General features: G+C 36.3%; 2 protein-coding genes across 2 annotated transcripts in view; one reads left to right on the forward strand and one right to left on the reverse strand.

The window, feature by feature from the left end:
- Positions 1-13,584, reverse strand: part of LOC121294802 (tyrosine-protein phosphatase non-receptor type 9-like) — a 37,228-nt gene extending 23,644 nt beyond the window's left edge. The window contains exons 1-5 of the mRNA XM_041218900.1: positions 13,495-13,584; positions 10,236-10,376; positions 9,632-9,721; positions 8,692-8,816; positions 3,593-3,698 (exon numbers count right to left, since the gene is read on the reverse strand). Of these exons, the coding sequence (XP_041074834.1) occupies positions 3,593-3,698; positions 8,692-8,816; positions 9,632-9,721; positions 10,236-10,376; positions 13,495-13,527 (495 nt within the window). The 5' untranslated portion in view covers positions 13,528-13,584. The remainder of the gene's footprint in view (positions 1-3,592; positions 3,699-8,691; positions 8,817-9,631; positions 9,722-10,235; positions 10,377-13,494) is intronic.
- A 3,414-nt stretch (positions 13,585-16,998) lies between these two features.
- Positions 16,999-20,250, forward strand: part of dnah6 (dynein, axonemal, heavy chain 6) — a 146,179-nt gene continuing 142,927 nt past the window's right edge. Inside the window, 2 exon segments of the mRNA XM_041218913.1 lie at positions 16,999-17,358; positions 18,358-18,615. Coding sequence (XP_041074847.1) covers positions 18,373-18,615 — 243 coding nt within the window. The 5' untranslated portion in view covers positions 16,999-17,358; positions 18,358-18,372.

A 20,250-nucleotide genomic window follows, 5' to 3' on the forward strand; every position in this document is an offset into this window, starting at 1 on the left:
ACGCCCCTCTTAAGTGGTTAAGCATGATGAGGGACACGAACGCCCGGATTGCTCGGTGGAGTCTGGCGCTGCAACCCTTCCAATATACTACCAGACATCGTGCTGATATGGAACACCAAAATGCTGATTTTTTTTTTCAAGGGAAGGGAGGTCAATTGGGGACGTAGGAGAGGCCGAGTGGGCCTACAGCTCCACTCTGAGGGGGGGAGTATGTGACGGGGGTGCAACGGGTCAGAGCTGTGGTCGATCCTCCCGATCGCTGGTGGCGTTGCATAAAACGGGACGAGACCGGCGAAAAGACGAATTCCAGAAAGATTGCTCGCTCCGCCCGAACGCGGAAGTCCGCGACCGCCACGCCACGTACCTCAGTCGGAGTTACTATGTACGCCGATTGGGTACAGCGGCGACCGGGGCCGAGGCAAGGGCGGGGTCGAATAGTATTTAAAAGGATGGTACGATCTAAGCTCGGTTGCTCAGTCCTGGGAACAGAGAAACGAGACGTGTTGCTGAATGTTTTTATTTTTTTTTGTATACAATAGTGTGTTGTTTTTCAGAGTCTGGAGACGGCGCTCTAGAGTGTTACCCGGAAGAATGACCGGGACCTCGCCGCTAAAAGATCTTACCCAGGACCGGGAGCCCCCTAGAGACCAGCGCGGGAGCGCCAGTGAAATTTATGTCTATTTATTTCAATTTTTTATTGTGTGCGGGACTTCATTAATTGTATCTATTTTGCACCTCCTCCTTTATCATTGTTGATATTGGTGGGGGAAATTATTTTTGTTTATTTTTTATTTTCATTACTTTTGTTTTACTTTTCTTTTGATTGAATTACTGGTCGGTGGTCATTTTTACGACCAAACTTAATAAAACCCTGCTGCGGAGAGAACTAAGTCAAGCCTCCTGAGTATTTTCTTCTGCCAGTCCCATTAACACCACCATTAGACTCCGCCCACTACCCTCTCACATTGGCACTCAGACACGTCAATGCATCTAGCTTCTGGGAGCTTGGGTTCTTTTAAAGAAACAATCTAAAGGACCCAAACTTTCCTAGAAGCAACTTCATAGTGTTGATACAGCACTGAGTGCACGAGACATTCACCAGTTTTACAGTTTAAAAATCAAATACACGTTTAACATAATGTGTGCATCTTTCACATAGGAAAACTTGAGATGTATGAAGTGATGGTAATACATGACAGGATTTACTGATATTATGCTAGCAACAATGGCGGTCAATTACGAGAGCACCCTTAAACCTTACTGAAAAAAGGAAAACTATACAAAAACCACTGGCTTCTGCAGAAGTTTATCATTCATTTCAGAAGGAAACATCAAATCAATCTTTATTGCTTATATAGCGCCTTTCGCGATAAATTGCTTCAAAGTGCTATATAGATAAAAACAAAAATGAATAACACATAAAGCAAGTAAAAGACAGCAAAATACAAATACCCCTTTAAATTACACACAGTAAAATAGTAAAACAGGTCATTTTAATTATTACTTTAAAAAGCAGTGATGGGGCTCCTGAGTGGTGTATCCGGTAAAGGCACTCCACGCGGAGTGCAGGATGCACCCTATAGTCTGGAGGTTGCCGGTTCGAGTCCAGGTTACTCCACTGCTGACCATGGATGGGTTCCCAGGGGGCAGCACGCAATTGGCCGAGTGCCCTCCTGGTGGGGAGGGCTTAGGTCAGCCAGGGTGACTTCAGCTCACTGCACACCAGCGACCCATGTAGACTGGCCGGGTGCCTGCAAGTTGCCCGGAGCTGCATGGTCCTCTGATTCTGTAGCTCGGAGGTGGCTGCATGGCAGGTCTGCAGAGCGAAAAGAAGCGGACGGCTGACGGCGCGCATTTCATCAGCGCGGGGGTGGCAGCGATGAGCCAGCTTGAAATAAAAAATAATTGGGCTTTCCAAATTGGGGGGAAAATGAGAAAAAATAATTGCTGATTCCAAATTTTTAAAAAAGCAGTGATAAAAATAAGTATAAAAATAAAAAACGTATGCTCCCTATAAAGAACATAAGCTAAATTATAAAAAAAAAAAAATGTATCTTTAATCTTAAAATCAGCAACAGATGGTGCATCCCTTACAAATTGTGGGATATTTCAGAACTTCAGTGCTCTAAAGCTGAATGCCCTGCCATTTGCCGCCTTCCTCTGCATCCAGGGAATACTAAGAAACTTCATCCTGTGATCTAAAAGCATGATTGGGTACATACGGGGTCAGCAAATTTTAGATATAGGGGAGCAAGGCCATTTAAAGCTTTATAACTGTACAGGAAGCCAATGTAACGCTGCAAACGCAGGGATACATTTTACCTTTCTCCCATGAAACTATTACTTCGTGTAACAGAGTGTACATTCCCCCTCAGTCAGAAAGCTACAGACAGCTTTCAGAACCTGAACTAACAGACAACAGCCATGTGGGATCTTTTAAATGACAAAAGAGTGTACAGTGAGTTACCATGGCTCGAAGGAAGGAGATAAAATATGACTATCTGTACTTACCCTTCACAAGGAAGGGTATTCCATGAGAGAAAAATAAGTCAATGTTTTGCATTATGGAGTGCAGACCACAATCACCAAATACAGAAAAATGGTTAGCTATGTAAACAAAAGTGACCAAGACAGAAAGAGGAAAACAACTAAAAGAGAAGGCAGACCGATTGTTCAAAAGTCCAAGGCTAATTGTTTCTTAACCAGCACTCAACTTGCTTGCTGTTTTCAATTCCACATCAGAAGTCCCCATATCAAAGGAAAAAGACATGTCTTTGAGAAGTTGGTATGACAGGGAGAGCTGCAGCTCAAACCTTCAAAAATGCCTGGAATGGGTACTAAACCATAGACACTGGTCAAAACAACAATGAAGAACAGTGTTATGGACAGATGGATCAATATTTGAAGTTTTCAGCTCCAAAAGGAAATAGTACATGAGAAGAAAAAAAAGGCGAGATTGTGGAGGTGGTAACGTGAAGGTCTAGGGTTGTTTTGTAGTAAAATCAGAACATTTGTAAAAGAACAATATTGTACCATTCCATTCTTTATCGTCACAGAATACCATTAGGAAGGTGACTAGTGGGTGAAGGGTTTGTTTTTCAACATGACAATGACCCTAAACACACTGAATAAACTCAATTACTTAAAATCAGAAAGAACAACAGCTTTTGCAGTGGATGCACTCACCTCCCCAGTTGCCTGACCTTTACACAATTGAAATGTTATGGGATGAGCTTTACAGGAGAGTGAAAAAGAAGACTGCATAGCATAAATATGCTCTGTGAGATGATTAGGACTAAATGGATAAAAATAGACGGCAATATAATGCCTAGAGTATGTGCAGCTGTGATCACTAACAAGGATATTTTGATGAGAAAAGTGTGCAATAAAATGCCAGCAAAGCATATCCTCTGCTGCATTCTTTCAAGGTGGTTAATACATTTTTATATAAATCAAGTCTGGCGATTCTTCCTTTCTTAGTTGCATTTCAGTAACATTTCCAGGTTTTCCCATAACTGACCGCCAGTAACAAATGTATTTTTTAGTAAGCCATAAGCTGTAAAAAAACTGACATAGAAACAATTCTTTATACCTTTAGAAGATTCAAGATTTTCACACAGAGTTCGTAATCAAAGTTTCCATATGTTGAACTGGTCATATCATAGATGAAAATTAGGCCATCTCGCTGTGTCTCTACACTGAAAGAGAAGAACATAACCTTGTTATAACACACATATTTACCCTGGATCCACCTGGATCTTTCATCTGCACAAAATCTAAACATTTTTCTAATCAGGTCATGTCTATATATATGGCTTTAACTGTAACGAGTGTTCATTTTTAAATAAGAATTTACACATACAACTCCTGTGCATCCATAAAACCAACGAGAAATGTTTTCAGAAAGCAAAAGTAGTATATAGTGTACCCCTCTTTAGAAAGCTGAGCATTTGCCTCCTTTTTACAATTTATTCAAGATATTACATTGTCCAGATTTTTTTTTTTTTTTTTTAATCAGATTGCTTGTGTCAGTAGAGCATTTTCACAAGTGAGAGCCTCGCTAGTCAGTTGTCATGCCAATTGCCAGCTGCTTTAAATTCAACAGCTCAGAAAAATGTGATTTAGTACATGGAATGAATTTCAAGTTGACTTATACTTTGCATTTGAATGCAGATGCTAAACAGGGGCATAAAATATCAATGGTCAGTGTACCTAACGACAGGGCATGTATACAGAATGCAAATGAAGGAAAATCTGAAAAATCATCTTCATTTTTGAGTAGTACCCATATGTGAATGGGGTGTTTCTTGTGACAAATTGGTCCGGATATATATATATATATATATATATATATATATATATATATATATATATATATATATATATATATATATATATATATATATATATATAATATATATAATGGTCCAATATATAAATAAGGAACTTTGCAAAAAGGCAACCCAATGATAACTAATTAAATAGTCATACAAACATTTAAAAAGGGGTATACTCAAGACCAGAACAATTATCTGGTCTGCTGTGTTGAGAGTTAAAATAAACAGTTAATTGTATGTTTTTGGTCAATTTGCAATGGACATCGGAGTGTAAGAATTAATTTGGCTGCATATCTAATATGTTCCAGGATTTTATCAAGACAGAGCCGTTACTGAGATCTAAGTATCAGAGCCACAGACACAGCAGACGAGTTATACTAAAACACGAACAGACGAAGTTCTGTATGTACTTTATAAAATTACTAGTACAGTACATCAAATGAAGTCCTTCAAACCATACTTAAATACAAAATACAAAAAAAAACACCACAAAATACAAGTAGTGAATGCTTACTGTATGCAATCGGAGACAGAGACCAAATAAGAGAGTAAACATAAGCATTTTTGCTTATATTTTCATTCACTATTTTTCCCTTGTACCTTAAATTTTATAACTAACATCTCGCACCAGAAATTATTTCATATGTAATTATGTACATGTAGTTTTTCTCTCTGTTAAAGGGGAAGTCTCATTTAGATAATTTGTCTTTATCTGAATTCTGTTCCCCCGGTTAACTGTGTACTTTTTTTTTCTTGGTGTCACCCTCATGTTTCCAGTTTGTGTAAACTGATGTATAGTCCCTAATGAATCCTGGAATCCATAACTACTCCTGTTAAAATAACGCTTGCTAGCAGGTTTCATCTATCATTCTCAAAAGGTTTAGTAGACCCATGAGAATGATTATTATGATGAAGTGTTATCAAAACCGACAAAGCTTTTCTTAACAGTCACCGTTCCAAGCAGGTTATGAGTCACATTTTACTACTACTACTACTACTACTACTAAAAGTATTAACCCTTTGCGGTCCAATGTCGGATTAGGTCTGACATTACAATTTTCCCTTTCCAGTCCAATGTCGGACATCAAAAAGACTTAAAGCACTGGTCTCTTGACGTTTTTCTCCAGAAAAAGCCAAGAAAACCTTTTAATGGCCGGGTGAAACTGATACGAGCCAAACGAAGCCGAAAAAAACTCTTGAAAAACTACTCGCTTCTAAATTAAATTGAGAGTAGTTTTTCGAGATTTACGATTATACTGTAAATTTACAGTATAATCATAAATCTCGAAAAACTACTCGCTTCTAAATCTTTTGTAGTCATTTTTGTATTACTTTAGTATAAATACATGTTCATTTGGATTCATATGTTGTTTTTTTCTGACTATGTGAAGGAAAAGACACAAAAGCGCCTGTTTTCTCATTGGAAATAGTGATATTTTGAAATGTACCTGTCCTGGTCACAAAAGCAAAGTTTGTGGGGAATAATAGCTATTTTCTATACTTTTGAGGCATAAGCAATTAGGAAATAACACTTACTACCCAGGAACAAAAAAAAAATATATATATAATTGTTATACGGTGTATTCATGCCTTTTAAACCTGTTTTACTCTGAAAAAAGGTATTTTAAAACAGCATGTGTAAAATAAACAATGTGTGCGAAAATAAATTGGTCCTGACGCACCTGACAAGCGCTGACTAAATGGACTGCAAAGGGTTAAAATACTACGAACTTACACTTGCCAAGTGGAGATTGGTTGTGCCTTCATGATACATCAACAGTTGCTTGCAGTTTGGGTTCAACTTTTTTTTTTGGTCATACGGGCATTTAAAAAAATCCCAAACAGCAGAGGGGTTTTGAGACATTTCTTTCAATACAGCTTACGCTACACAACGCTTTGCTGTCAAGCTGGTGTATGAAGAAATTAAAGGTTTGCCTCTGGATAACACGAGCTGGAAGGGGCTCCATTTTTTTTAATTAAAATTATTAGTGTTAGTGTATATTTTGTATGTTTCAAACATATTCTACCATAGCACTTCTTACACGGTCTTGTACACTAGGTATTCAGTACATATTTTATTGAAGAACTACAACTGCTACAGGTACTGCCCCCCCAGTGCGCTGGATACTATACCCGGCTCCATACACAGCCGCATCGCCATATAAACTTGCTACATATAACGATTTGGTAGTGTATTTTAACACAACTTTGGATTTGTATAATGTATATTACTTAAACAAAAGACCCAATTTTTGCATGAGAGTGCCATTTAATGTGTGATTTATAGTAATTTAATTCTCTTTGCCAGGGTATGAATACTTCTGAATTTGTATTTTTGGAGCTTTGCAAAAAAAATAAATAAAAAATGCTGAAATAACTGCAGACATCTATTTCTTGTAACTTTTTCTCTTCCACAAAAGCAAAACCTTGGGGTATGTAACCTACTGACTACACCTGTAGATGTGCAAGTATGCATGTATGCAATGGTTTTAAAATGGAGAAAATGACTGCTGTAGGGACAATAGATAGGTACTGTACAAGGATTTAACTCGTGGAACCTGGGCTGCAAAGCATCCTTCTCTCATGCTACTTTTATGCTACAAACACTGACCATTCCTGCGAACTCCACATGGCGCTCACTCGACATTAACACAGGAATCCTGTGTGAATCCTGTTACTTCACGTTGCATGTTATATACTTTATTACAATTGATCTTAGACGTCACAAATGAGACTTTCCCGTTAAGGAGCTGTGCATTTGTCCAAATCCAACAACAATCACACTTTTAAAAGAGCAATCACTGAAAAACACACATTTCTGCACGCAATATACACTGAACAAAAATATAAATGCAACATGCAACAATTTCAAAGATTTTACTGAGTTACAGTTCATATAAGGAAATCAGTCAATTGAAATAAATTCATTAGGCCCTAATCTATGGATTTCACTTGATTGGGAATACAGATATGCACCTGTTGGTCACAGTTACTTTATAAAAAAAAGAAAAAAGTATGGGCGTGGATCAGAAAACCAGTGAGTATCTGGAGTGACCACAATTTGCCTCATGCAGCGCAACACATCTCCTTCGCATAGAGTTGATCAGGTTGTTGATTGTGGCCTGTGGAATGTTGTCCCACTCCTCTTCAATGGCTGTGCGAAGTTGCTGGATATACACGTTGATCACCCGTTGAGCATGCTCAATGGGTGACATGTCTGGTGAGTATGCAAGCCATGGAAGAGCTGGGACATTTTCAGCTTCCATGAATTGTGTACAGATCCTTACGACATGGGGCCATGCATTATCATGCTGAAACACGAGGTGATGGCGGTGGATGAATGGCACGACAATGGGCTTCAAGATCTCGTCACAGTATCTCTGTGCATTCAAATTGCCATCGATAAAATGCAATTGTGTTCGTTGTCCGTAGCTTATGCCTACCCATACCATAACCCCACCGCCACCATGGGTTCACAACGTTGACATCAGCAAACCGCATGCCCACACCATACACGCTGTCTGCCATCTGGCTGGTACAGTTGAAACCGGGATTCATCCGTGAACAGCACACTTCTCCAGCGTGTCAGTGGCCATCGAAGGTGAGCATTTTCTCACTGAAGTCTGTTACGATGCTGAACTGCAGTCAGGTCAAGACCCTGGTGAGGACGACGAGCAAGCAGATGAGCTTCCCTGAGATGGTTTCTGACAGTTTCTACAGTTGTGCAAACCCAGTTTCATCAGCTCTCCAGGTGGCTGGTCTCAGACTATCCCGCTGGTGAAGAAGACAGATGTAGAGGTCCTGGGCTGGCGTGGTTACACGTGGTCTGTGGTTATGAGGCTGGTTGGACGATCTGCCAAATTATCTAAAACGACGTTAGAGGCGGCTTATGGTACAGAAATGAAAACAATTCTCTGGCAACAGCTCAGGTGGACATTCCTACAGTCATCACGCCAATTGCACACTCCCTCAAAACTTAAGACATCTGTGGCATTGTGTTGTATGATAAAATTGCACATTTTACTGTTGCCTTTTATTGTCCCCAGCACAAGGTGCACCTGTGTAATGATCATGCTGTTTAATCAGATCTTGATATGCCACACCTGTCAAGTGGATGGATTATCTTGGCAAAGGAAAAATGCTCACTAACAGGGATGTAAACAAATTTGTGCACAAAATTTGAGAAAAATAAGCTTTTTGTCTGTATGGGAAATTTCTGGGATCTTTTATTTCAGCTCATGAAACATAGGACCAACACTTTACATGTTGCATTTATATTTTTGTTCAGTGTATATATATTTTTAATTATTCCAAATGGTTATTTTAATCAGAAAATATTATAAGATCAAGATACCTTTCAATTGCTCTGTCCAGTTGATAGATTATAGCCTGAAGTACTGCTTTATGTGTAGTAACATCAGGTCTATGTAACCTGGCAGTGAACAAGGCTAGAGCTGCTCCTTTAGCATCTCTTCCAGGCTGACAGGAGAAAAAATAGCTTAATGTTTTCAAAATTACAGAAAATAAAACTTAAAACAGAAATTGCAAGAACAACTAATGTTTACTTGATTTTCTGTTTCAGCTTACAGTAAAAATATTAAGTTAACATACTGAGGACTTTTTTTTTTCTTTAAAGTTTGCTGATCTGAATTCTTGTCAATTCTTTTATATATATAAAAAAAAAAAAACATTGTGAAAATTCTACCCATGGAAACTACTTGTGATAAATAAAGTTTCACTCCAAAGCACAGAGGTAGTCTTTATAATTAACAACAGGTTAATTAAACTATATGGAACTTACTAGCAAAGCACTCAAAATGGAGTAAGGTATTCTTTATCAGCCTTGGCAGTCTTTTTTTTTTTTTTTTTTTTTTTTTTAACTTTCTTTCCTTGTCAGTAAAACGGGAGGAAAAAAGTTATTCTTGGTATCAAAGGCATGCTGGTGTTTGTTTGTAGTTTACTTTTGTGAACCATTTTTGTTACCATATTTAGCATTCCAAACAGTTTGCTCAATATGATGTATAAAAGTCTGTTGGAGTTCTGCATCTGTGTTACAAGTAGAACACTGACCTGATTCCAGAAGCACTTTTCTACCTGTTTTATTGTGGTCTTAGTGTTTTGGTACCTGGAAATGATGCTTGTTTGCATGTTTCTAAAACAAAGCAGGTGCACGTATTTCCAAGAACAGATAAGGCATCACATACAATGTATGTTACAATGTAATCTTTGATCATAAAAAACAAAAAGGGAAAAATTACTTGGAACAAGTACTACTCACAAAGGCACATACTTACTAAAACAGTAAATTTGCCACTCAGCAGTTCTGAACGTAGAGGCTCTTCATCAGGATTGATATTGTAAATGCCTTCTTTTAATCTTGTATTCTGAACATGAAAACAATTGTAACATTTGTTTGTATTGTAAGTGTAAAATATATTCATGTTAGAAACCTATCCCAGTTAAAACGTAAGAAAAAGCAATCTGTAAAGTTATACGTAAAATGCTACCCATGCTTCCAAAATGCTTCTGTTGCATACTTTTGTCAATACGATTTTTCAATCAAAACACAATTACAAAAATAAACACAATACAGAAACAGATTATTAATTAACAAATCATAAATTAACATATATGGAAAGTTCTCAGGTTAGGTCATTTACATTTCTATCCAAACCGATTTGCTGAACATCGGCCTACATTTTATCCCCCCCCTTTTTTTTTTTTTTTAAGATACATTAATTTACTACTGCTGTTACAAAACCATACAAAAAGACAAAAGCAACTGGCACAAGAATATCTAGAAATGTGCTGCATTCCCAAATTAGGCATAATTCCTGCTTACAGTTGCAAGCACTGCATCACACCCCATTACTGAAATTTATGAGATGGAGTACTTACTTTATATGCCTGGAATAAATCAATGGCTCGAGATACATCAAACTTTCTTGCAATCAAAAATTTCACAGCAGTGTTTTGGGACACCAAGACGACATTGGGCTGCTCCCTATTTTTCAGTTCTGTGAAAAACTCTTCTACTGTCTGTAAAAATAAATATTACAGGTTCAAGCAACTATTAGAAACCTAAAAAAAACGAAGTTTGTTTCCAATCCAAATCCAACATAGTCTAACATTCTCTAATTGTTTCTGAAATAGATGGCAGAGACCACAGCTAAATCCAGTCATCAGTTCCAGGGCAAGCTTTGGTCCTATATAGTAACTATTAGGCCTGACAATCAAAAGCAAGTACGTGGGTAGGCATACTGAATACTCTTTATAGATATGGTACTCTATTTTCTTATTTTAAACAATCTACTCACTTATGAAGATTGCCATGATGAATATGACATTTTGTAGTTTATAATAATACCATCAAGCTTACACAATGCAATTCCTGTACTTTACTACACTACAGTTTTATAATGCTATGCACAATTTTTTGTTAAATAGTATTTTACGATTATGATGCTTTTTGGTAGGAACGAGATTGACAGTACATACAGACCTCTATGGGTTCGGGAAAGGTCCCGAAGTATAACCATATGGTGACCTTAACTAAGGAGTTGACAAAAAACAACCAACTACCCCTGTCCTAAACTGTTACACAAATGTACTACTGTTGTCCTCTGTTCCCACACAAACTAAAACAGGTATAATAATAAGCACATACTGCATAAACCAAATTTGTATTGGCATTCTTTGCATGACTCCAAAATACACTTTCAATGCTAAACATTCACTGAAAAAGTCCTGCAATAACATGCAACATATACAAACTTTACACATCATAAAACTACTCTCAGATACTGTGTTCTCCATGAAATAAAACATGTATTCTGTAGTGAATTTAATGGTAATGGTCCAACTAAGCATAGCATGGTAATCATGTTCATGTAATGAGAAAACCCCAAGGGAAACATCCAATAAATAATGACACAATTATTCACCATTATTCTAGACAAAAAGAAAAAAATAGACTGCCTTCAGCTACATCTGTTATAAACCCATGTGAACATTTCTTATATCATTACAGAATATCTTGTAAAATCTTACAAATTCATTATAAACAATGAACATTTTATTCCCAGTATGAGTCTGATGTGAAATTGAAAATATTAACATAGCTCCTCATTATTTATCATGTAGGTAATGGATGCCTTACAAATATCAGGTTGGAAATGTGGAAAGATGTCAGACAAAAAATAATGTTGGTCCACCTTCTACAGATTTGACATTTTGGGAAAACATTTACAGCCTTTACCAACACCAACCTAATTCTTTAAAAGGCCAGTGTGTCCATGCTACATCACTAGATTCCATATTTATTCAGTCACAAGCATGTACCAGCTGTTCTGTCTGTTTAAGGCCTGCTATGAATCCCAGACTCAGAAAAATGACATGTCAGTCTTTCTCTGTTCTAAGTCCACCCACCACCTCTTTTACCCCCTCTTATTTGACCAGTTATTGCGGACCAATACACACATATAACAAGCTTGTTCTACTGCAGTCTTGCATAAATAACCCTACTAGACTTTCAAATATGACAATAAATGTTGCACAGAAACTAATTAAAATTGAATACATAACAAAACTGAGGCAAAAAGTATATTTGGTCAAGAAGACTGCCTACAAAGCTGTGCAGGGAGATACACTACTACCAAGCAAACACACTAGAACAACCTTTTCCTGTCACTTCAGTTGGCTCAGGTCCACATTACAAATATAATTATTATATAATATTTTTAGAAATGACTGTTAGACAAATTTGTAGTAAATCACCCATTTACTGAAATATGCTACAGCGTCATTTCTGAGAAGTGTATCACGTCATAATGGACTTTCCCCTTTACATTAATAGTAACACACTCAGCAGTTTTCACCGGCAAAATGAATCTGATAACTACTATGAAAGGACTGCAATTCTGCCCCCCCCCACCCCCCATGTTCCTCATATCATGCAATCCTATAGAAATAAAGTAAATGTCAAAATTTAGAATAATATTTAAGTTCAGTCTGTCATTTCAGTCTCCTCTAGAAAGGTTTAACTATTAACGAGCTTTATTTGTGCTGGTTGTCAACTTCGTGTACATCGAAGTATAGTAATAAAGGGATATTAATCACGTAATGCCCAAGCATCTGTTAAATCAGAAAAAAACGACTATGTAACTAGTCCGTTTCTCATACTGCACATGAAGAATCAGAGCTGAATTTTAAAAAATAGCGGGGTGTCTAAGTAGTGTATCATATGTGATACAGAAATTTGCATCGCACGGTTAAAACAGAAAACAATACAGCGGCTGTCTCAGTTAATTATATACAACAGTACGTGTAGTACTGCCAGCAAAATGAAAAAAAAACAAGTGTGTAATGCGGTGTTATATAGCACAGCCACCGTTTCTGAAACAAACCATGAGTTGTTTTTAATTCTGAACATTAAATAACTTTTTTTTTTCCCCCATTTCAAACTATTTTGACTTCTGTTGTAATACTATATATCGCCATGTTCAATGTTAAACATCAAAAGTAAAACAAGTCTTAACTGTCACATCTCGTTCAGCTCAACTAAAAACTTCTAGTTGTGATTTTTAAAATATACAGCTCTATATTTAACATGTCTTACATCAGTCTTTATCATTTATTTTGCTCCTTTTTAAAACTCTCAATAAAATATTTATCCCCCCCCCCCCCTCCCGTGAATCAACAGTGTGGTTAAAGTTACCATAAAAATGCTAAGGCTTTCTGGAAACTCTGGGCCAGGAAATACTACGCATAATGACACTCGCTAAATGTATCCACATTTACAACGAGATCAATTTTGTAAAGTATAATTAATTCTAACATTCATATTTTCAATGGACGTTTGAATACTCATTACTGCTCATAAACTTGCCACGGTTAAAAAAAAAAAAAAAAAAAAAAAAAAAAAAAAAAAAAAAAAAAAAACGTTTAACGTAATAATACTGATCAGGCCTGTTCCACTCCTCCTCCAACCCACTTTTTCTATCAGTTCAAGCCATGCTCCAGCGCTATGTGGTTAACAGTGCCTATCATGAGGATTTTAACAAGACCGTATACACTCATTCACCTTCGAGCAACAGAATAACAGAAATAAAAACATTAAGTTCTAAAATGTAAATATATTTTGTTTCAGCGCCCTCACCAATTCCTCTTGGGCTGTGAGACGCTCCGCCATCTTGCAGCCTCAGTCAGCAACAGCACTGGGGCAGTCCCGCCCACAGCCTCGCTATCAAACCGCCCGGCAGAAATAAACCAACACAGTGCCGGACACTCACAGGGACGGGACAGGGCATTTGTGACAGCTAATGCTTAACTTCTTCCTTAGTACATTAAAAAACAAACAAACAAACAAACAACAACAAAAAACAAAAAAACAAACACACCTTGACCGTGTCTTAACAGTCTGAAGTTATAATTTAAGGGGCTCAGTTGTGCCCCGCTCCCCCCTCATTATGCTCTAAAGTATTTACAGAAACTTAAATTTGAAAGAATCCAGCTATTTTCTATTGACAGCACTGTAATGTCAACACAATTCAAACTGGTACAATACGAGTTTGGAATATGCACAGAGACAATTTGGACGGTTATGTTAGGCGTCCATTTGCAAATGACACTCACACACATACAATGCGAGGGTATGTTGTACACTATCTGGTTTAATTTTTTTACATAAACCTAACCAGTTATTTAACATAGAACATATGGATTGTGTCACAGTACATTTCTGTTTACTGTGTGATCTGAGTTAATGTCAGGGAGAGCACTGCCCAGTAGACTTCTGCACAGATGCCTTTTAAGAAAAACATCAGAGTTTCATGTAAGATGGATATTTATTACCCATTTTTAAAGGGTAAGGATGGAATTCAAACCAAGACCAATAATTCTTAAATATAAAAAGTATTTACATGAATGAAAGTCCATCTGGTAGTCATTCTAATGAACATTTCTGCAGCCTTAACATTAACTATATTGGTGAGGTTGGTTTTTACTGCCAAAAGCAATACATTTTCCAGATAGGCTGCTATCGTAGTGCTTTTCAATCTATAGAGGACTTATTTAGTTTCTGCAGTTTTAACAGTTTCTGGGAGCGAGGCCAGAAGACCCATGAGATGAAACTCGGTAATGCATTTTTGTAATAAATTCTGATAACTGAAGTTAATAAAATAAACAAAAGCAGTACAAATCTAGGATGGAAAGTCATTAAAAAAAAAAAAAAAAAAAAAAAAAAAAAAAAAAAAAAACTTTTTACCAGAAAAATTTAAAACTGCAAAAAAGTAAATAAAGGCCAACAGTCACAGTCAAAGATCTCCTTCAAAATCCTTATTGGTGATTATTGGAACATCCACTTACAATACAAGTTATTACAAAAACTGTACCTGAGATATAGACATAATCAAAATGCATCAGTTGAGAAAAGACTGCTCTTCAAGTCACTCCCTGGAAACCTTTTTGCTGTTTTTTTTTTGTTTTTTTTTACATTGGTGCTGATAGTGGTTTATCATCTTTCTGCATCATTTGCTTTTGTGCTGCTGAGTCTGCTTCCAGCAATGTCTTCTGCAGGTGGAATCATTGTTTTGCATGCACCATTTTCCTGCACTTTTTATGGCTAATACAAGTATATTCATTCTAATTAGTTGGGAATGATAATGGTCAATTGATAACCCTTTTCTACTATCTGAGGTGGTGTTTAAGCTACCCATTACAAGTGCCTAAATTGCATGGGTTAACTTTCACCTTCCAAACAGACATTGTGTTCCATAAAGGACTGTAAGGCTAACATTTCAGTTATCTTTGGTTTCATTTTGGAGAATGTTTTTGTTTTTTTGTAATTTATTTCTTCTGTACCAAGCCTGACATACCACAGCTTGAAATCATATTCCTGTTAACCTTCCAAAACACATGCAAATACATACTGAGGTAGAGAAAAGCATGCCAAAAATGATAAATTATGGTTTCAGTAATGTTTACAGAATGAAAATGCTAAATATTTTGCTGAACGAAGGTGACAACTATTGCCAGGTAAGCCTTGGTAATGCTTACATCATTTGTAAAAGTAAGATTGCAACAAGTCATATCTGGTCAGTCATTTGAAGTTTGCACACAGGTGACATCGCCTAGAAGCCCTTGTGACATGAGTACATGTGATGTCACCAGTGCTGAAAGAACAGAAGTCGTTAACAAACACTCTCAGAGCATAATGTGATTTAAAAGTGCCTGTAAGGTGCAGCAAAGGCTCACATTTTTTATGTTCTTAATTAAAGTGGGCACGAATAGCAAAATTCATAATATTTACATCTGCTTGAGGGACTTTAATAATACAACTATTAACACACTTGCCTAATGAATGTTTGGATAATCTATATTAGCATTTATCTTCTTAGCACAATATTCAGCAGAATGTCCTCCAAGCTTCCCACATATGAATATCTCCTTGTATAAAGGACATTGTCCACTCCACACTTTAATGGAAGGTTTTGTGTTAAGGACGGTTAATGTGGATACAAGGTGAATTAATTCAGTTTTCCCTCAAAGTTTAATCTGTGAACATACTTTACATATTCCCTGTACCATGGGAAAGGTGGGTCACTGTGACCTGTCTGTATTTCTATCTGTTTTGGTACATTTGTTATATTTTTTGAGTTGCATATCTACAATCTTTAATACTATTGTATTATTATTATTATTATTATTATTATTATTATTATTATTATTATTATTATTATTATTATTTTACAAACATTGTTTTTGTTTTTATGTTACGCTCCAGGTTTACTATAAAGTCCTGTTCTTTATGTGTGTGAGAGAGATGTGTACATCTATATCAGTACAGATTCCATCACCCTTAATTATAATTTGAGTCAATAATGCGGTATAAGGTGGAAATGAAAATGTATGATATATTGACACTCCACTTGCAGTCATCAAATTATGGTACCTTCATACATATAGCTGCCAAGGAATGATATTCTAAGAGTCCACAGACACCCATCAAATTTTGGTACCTTCAATAAAGAACATGATCAAAATATAACATATTTCAGGCATTATCAATTGGTAGACTTCAAACAATTACCAAAATACTGTATTACATTTTCACAACACACAGGATTTGGTACATATAGAAATTGCATGAATTCTGTATTTATTCATATTATTATTATATATATTTTTCAAGCTGTGAGTTCACATACATATTATTTGGCTTGTTGTTGATATTAGTTTGAGTAATGTAATGTTAATTGGAGTACACAATTTTAGTTCTGATATATCATTTTTAGAATACTTTTAACTACAGTACTATCTATATAACCACCAAGATGAATTGTTTGTTTTAACTATAACAACAATAATGTTTATAGCTACAAATTACAATTGGGTACACATACCAGATTCTGACAAGGTACCAAAACTTGACATGTATACATGTACCTTTTTTTTTTTTTTTTGAGGTACCAACAATGATGTTACACCAGTATGTTTCAGCTTTGAAAGTGCCCCAGCACAAATGTGTGGAAGGATTTGACAACGCAGATAAAATGGCAGGGGAAAAAAAAAGATACTACTGTAGGTATTAGAAACTAAAGTGTTATTAAAGAAAAAAAATATTAACATTAAAATAATAAATACAATATAGTGGTAGGGGCTATGTAGTACAGTTAAGGAGAATACTAAATATAGTTATAAATCTAAACATACACAACAAAAGATATGTATGTCAAACACTTAGTACAATGTACACAGGACTATTGTTTTGTTAATTAATAGTTTGCGTCAAATACAGATACAATACGAAAAAAAGAAACTTGACTGAGGTGATACTTCTCATGAGCTCGGAGCTGTTGTCTCCCAGTTCGTTTCCTTGACGCTTGTTGGTTCGCATTGCATTGTGGGGAAAGTATGTTGCTTGGAGACGGTTAACAAGAAGCAGTTACCAAACCAGGTTTGCTTTGAAACTGATCTCACAACTTATTTTGCCAGTGTAGAAATGCTGAATTTTCGTATAAATGTAAGTACTGCTGAATACAGGAAACGCATCTGAGATACTAGCTTACACATTTAATGTTAAGTAATTATTGTGTCGCTTACTGAACTTATTGTGTTCTTAGTTACAGTTTGTATTGTAAGTTAAACAGGCGCTAATGATTTACTGTGGCATGCCAAAAAATACTGTAACTTCAAACACGTTTCAATTACCACATTTTTTTAAAATTTATTTTGTATTAGTTTCGTGTATTAATTTCGCCGCATGATTGTTTTATAACAGTATTTTGCGCCTGTTTTTTGTAACATTGCCTAACAGGAGATTTTAACAGATTTGTAACTTATTATTTTTCAATCCAAATTAAAACAAGAAAGCAAACCGTTTTGGTTACAATTTAAATTTGTATTTATTTTTTTTATTTAAATTTTTTTTAGGACTTATTTGATCCCTGCAATACAGTTATGTCAAAGATGTCATTTCAGAGCTGTGATTTTTTTTTTTTTTCTCCCATATGAAAGTGTTCTTACTGTACAACTAGTATAAGTACAGTGTACAGGGTTTTTGGAAGGTATACTTTTTATATGGACTGTGGACCATTTTTGTTTTTAAAACTCACTAACACAGATGATTGTAGAATTACAGCGAAATGGATGTTTTTTTTTTTTTTTTTATTTGGTAAATGTTATCTACATGGATACAATGTCTTAATGGATACAACGTTTTATGTTCAGTGTGGTTGCAAATAGTTTTTATTTATTTTACATAATGTAACCTTTTTCTTACCACCATAAGAATTACTAGACATATAATGGTTGACATAGAGTCAGGGCCTCCTGTATAGCTGGCTACTAAAGGGTGCACCAGAAAATACAGAATTTTAATGGCGATTCTTTATAATATCATTCTAGCAAATGTACTTATTATCAAGATTTAATATTACATCACCTTAAAATCAAGAAAGATTTGTATAAAAAAGTATTGATTTTACATGAATTGAACAAATAATAAAAATGTCTTTTTTAGTGAAAGTGTCAGAGCATGTCCTCAGCATCACCATCTTCACAAAGCCTCTCCTGCAATGAGGATGGTTTCCCCCAGTCTGCTGGTAAAGAACTGATGCTTCCAGTGAGTAGGATGGACACAAATATACTAAAAGCCAGGCTAATATCAATGGCTCCAAGCCAGATTGCTCCAAATCCACAGGCTTTGAAATTTTCACACAGCACAAAGTCTCAGGACAGAAGAAGAGCAAGACAGCAAGCAATTAAACTGGAACCTTTGGTATGTGGACTTTTTTATTTTTTTCTTTTTTTAACCAAAGTGGAGTATCTATAAGGTATCATTATTGCTTAATTGGCGTTTTAATCATTCAACAGATGGCTTACCTGAACTACATGTGTTACTGCCCAAATTTGGAATCTCCAGTTTCCAATGTTGTTATCTTCAGGAATTGTAGAGGTGCCCATCTGTCTGTTTGTCCATCTGAATTTCAAACAACTTTAAGATAGTGGGTGCGTTAAGTAAGTGAGCTGATCAGTGCAGCTCAGTGAAAGAACCCACATAACGGCATGATCAGTTCCGCTGCTGAGAGTGCTACAGAGCACACTGACTGAATGGCAAAATTCTCATTCTAAGCCACTCAGTTACTTAGCGCACCCATTGTATGTTAGCCAACTGTGATGAACTTACTATGTCATACCACTACAGTTTCCGGATACGTATACAAAATAATGATGTAAAAAAACATGTTGCCATGAGTCAAATTAAATTAAATCCCATCACATGTTTGTGATATACTTTCTTCTCATTACCTATTTTTTTATGGCCCTGGTATGTACAATGTAGGATATACAGTATGTTACTATCTTGCCTACATTTTAGTGGCAGACATTATTTTATCAACAATACTCGATACTAGCACTGTACTTATAATACATGTAGGGTTATACTGTATTGAAAATGCTACTAAATTCACCGGGCCCTTATTCACGAGGCTTAACACAAAGGGACTTATTTAAATAATGTTTTTATTTGTACAATACAGTTTGAGATTCATGTAATTATTTTTTACTGTTAAACAAAAACAGCTTTGAAACATTTAATTAATAACCTGTTTTTGTATGTTTAAAAATAAGACTTTCTTTGTTTTTTGTATTTACATCTGACTTTAAGCTACATCTGATTTAAAATTAGGAATAAACCAGACGTACAATGTACTCCTGTTTGCCACCAGGACATAAGTTTGTCTTTGAGTTATATCTTGGCTTAAATCCTACTACACCTTATGAAGGGTAAGCGTAAAAAATGAGTCACTTTAGAGGTTAATTTCTCCAGCACAAAAGTAAAACTGAAAAGTTACGGAATGACACGTCTTGTCGGAAACTAGTACCAGTGGTAATGACGTTTGAACGGGTGTTGAGGGTCAGGAGTACTCCCTTGTATATTTTCAATGACAGCACTGTTCGAAAGATTTTGTTTTCCTCGCCGATGATTCCATTACATGAGAGTAGATGTTGAACTTCATGCTGATTTGAACTCGTCTCTCGCCAAGATAAGTACCAATTAAGACGTAGCTTTGCACTAAACTAATGTGATCCATCTGCATCTCCATCCATTTGCGTTGTTTTCCATCTGATGATGTAGATATCCTTCTTTCTGGTGTTGATTGCTGAAGTGTAATACTGGCTCCAGGGATCAGCTCATTTTGCCTCCCCTGCGCATCATCACACACAACCGCTGCGATGCTGGCTCCGGGGATCAACCCAGTGCAGCCTCCCCAGCGCATCAGCATGACAAAGGTCTGGATTGAGCTAAGTAGGGTACATCTCTGGGGTCTTCAAGTGGGCGCCTTCCATCCTCGGTGTTTCATTGACTAGCCCACGACACCTCAAGAGGGCTCAACAGTGATTATGGCGT

This window comes from Polyodon spathula, chromosome 2 (genome assembly GCF_017654505.1).
Source record: "Polyodon spathula isolate WHYD16114869_AA chromosome 2, ASM1765450v1, whole genome shotgun sequence".
Classification (NCBI taxonomy): Eukaryota; Metazoa; Chordata; class Actinopteri; order Acipenseriformes; family Polyodontidae; genus Polyodon; species Polyodon spathula.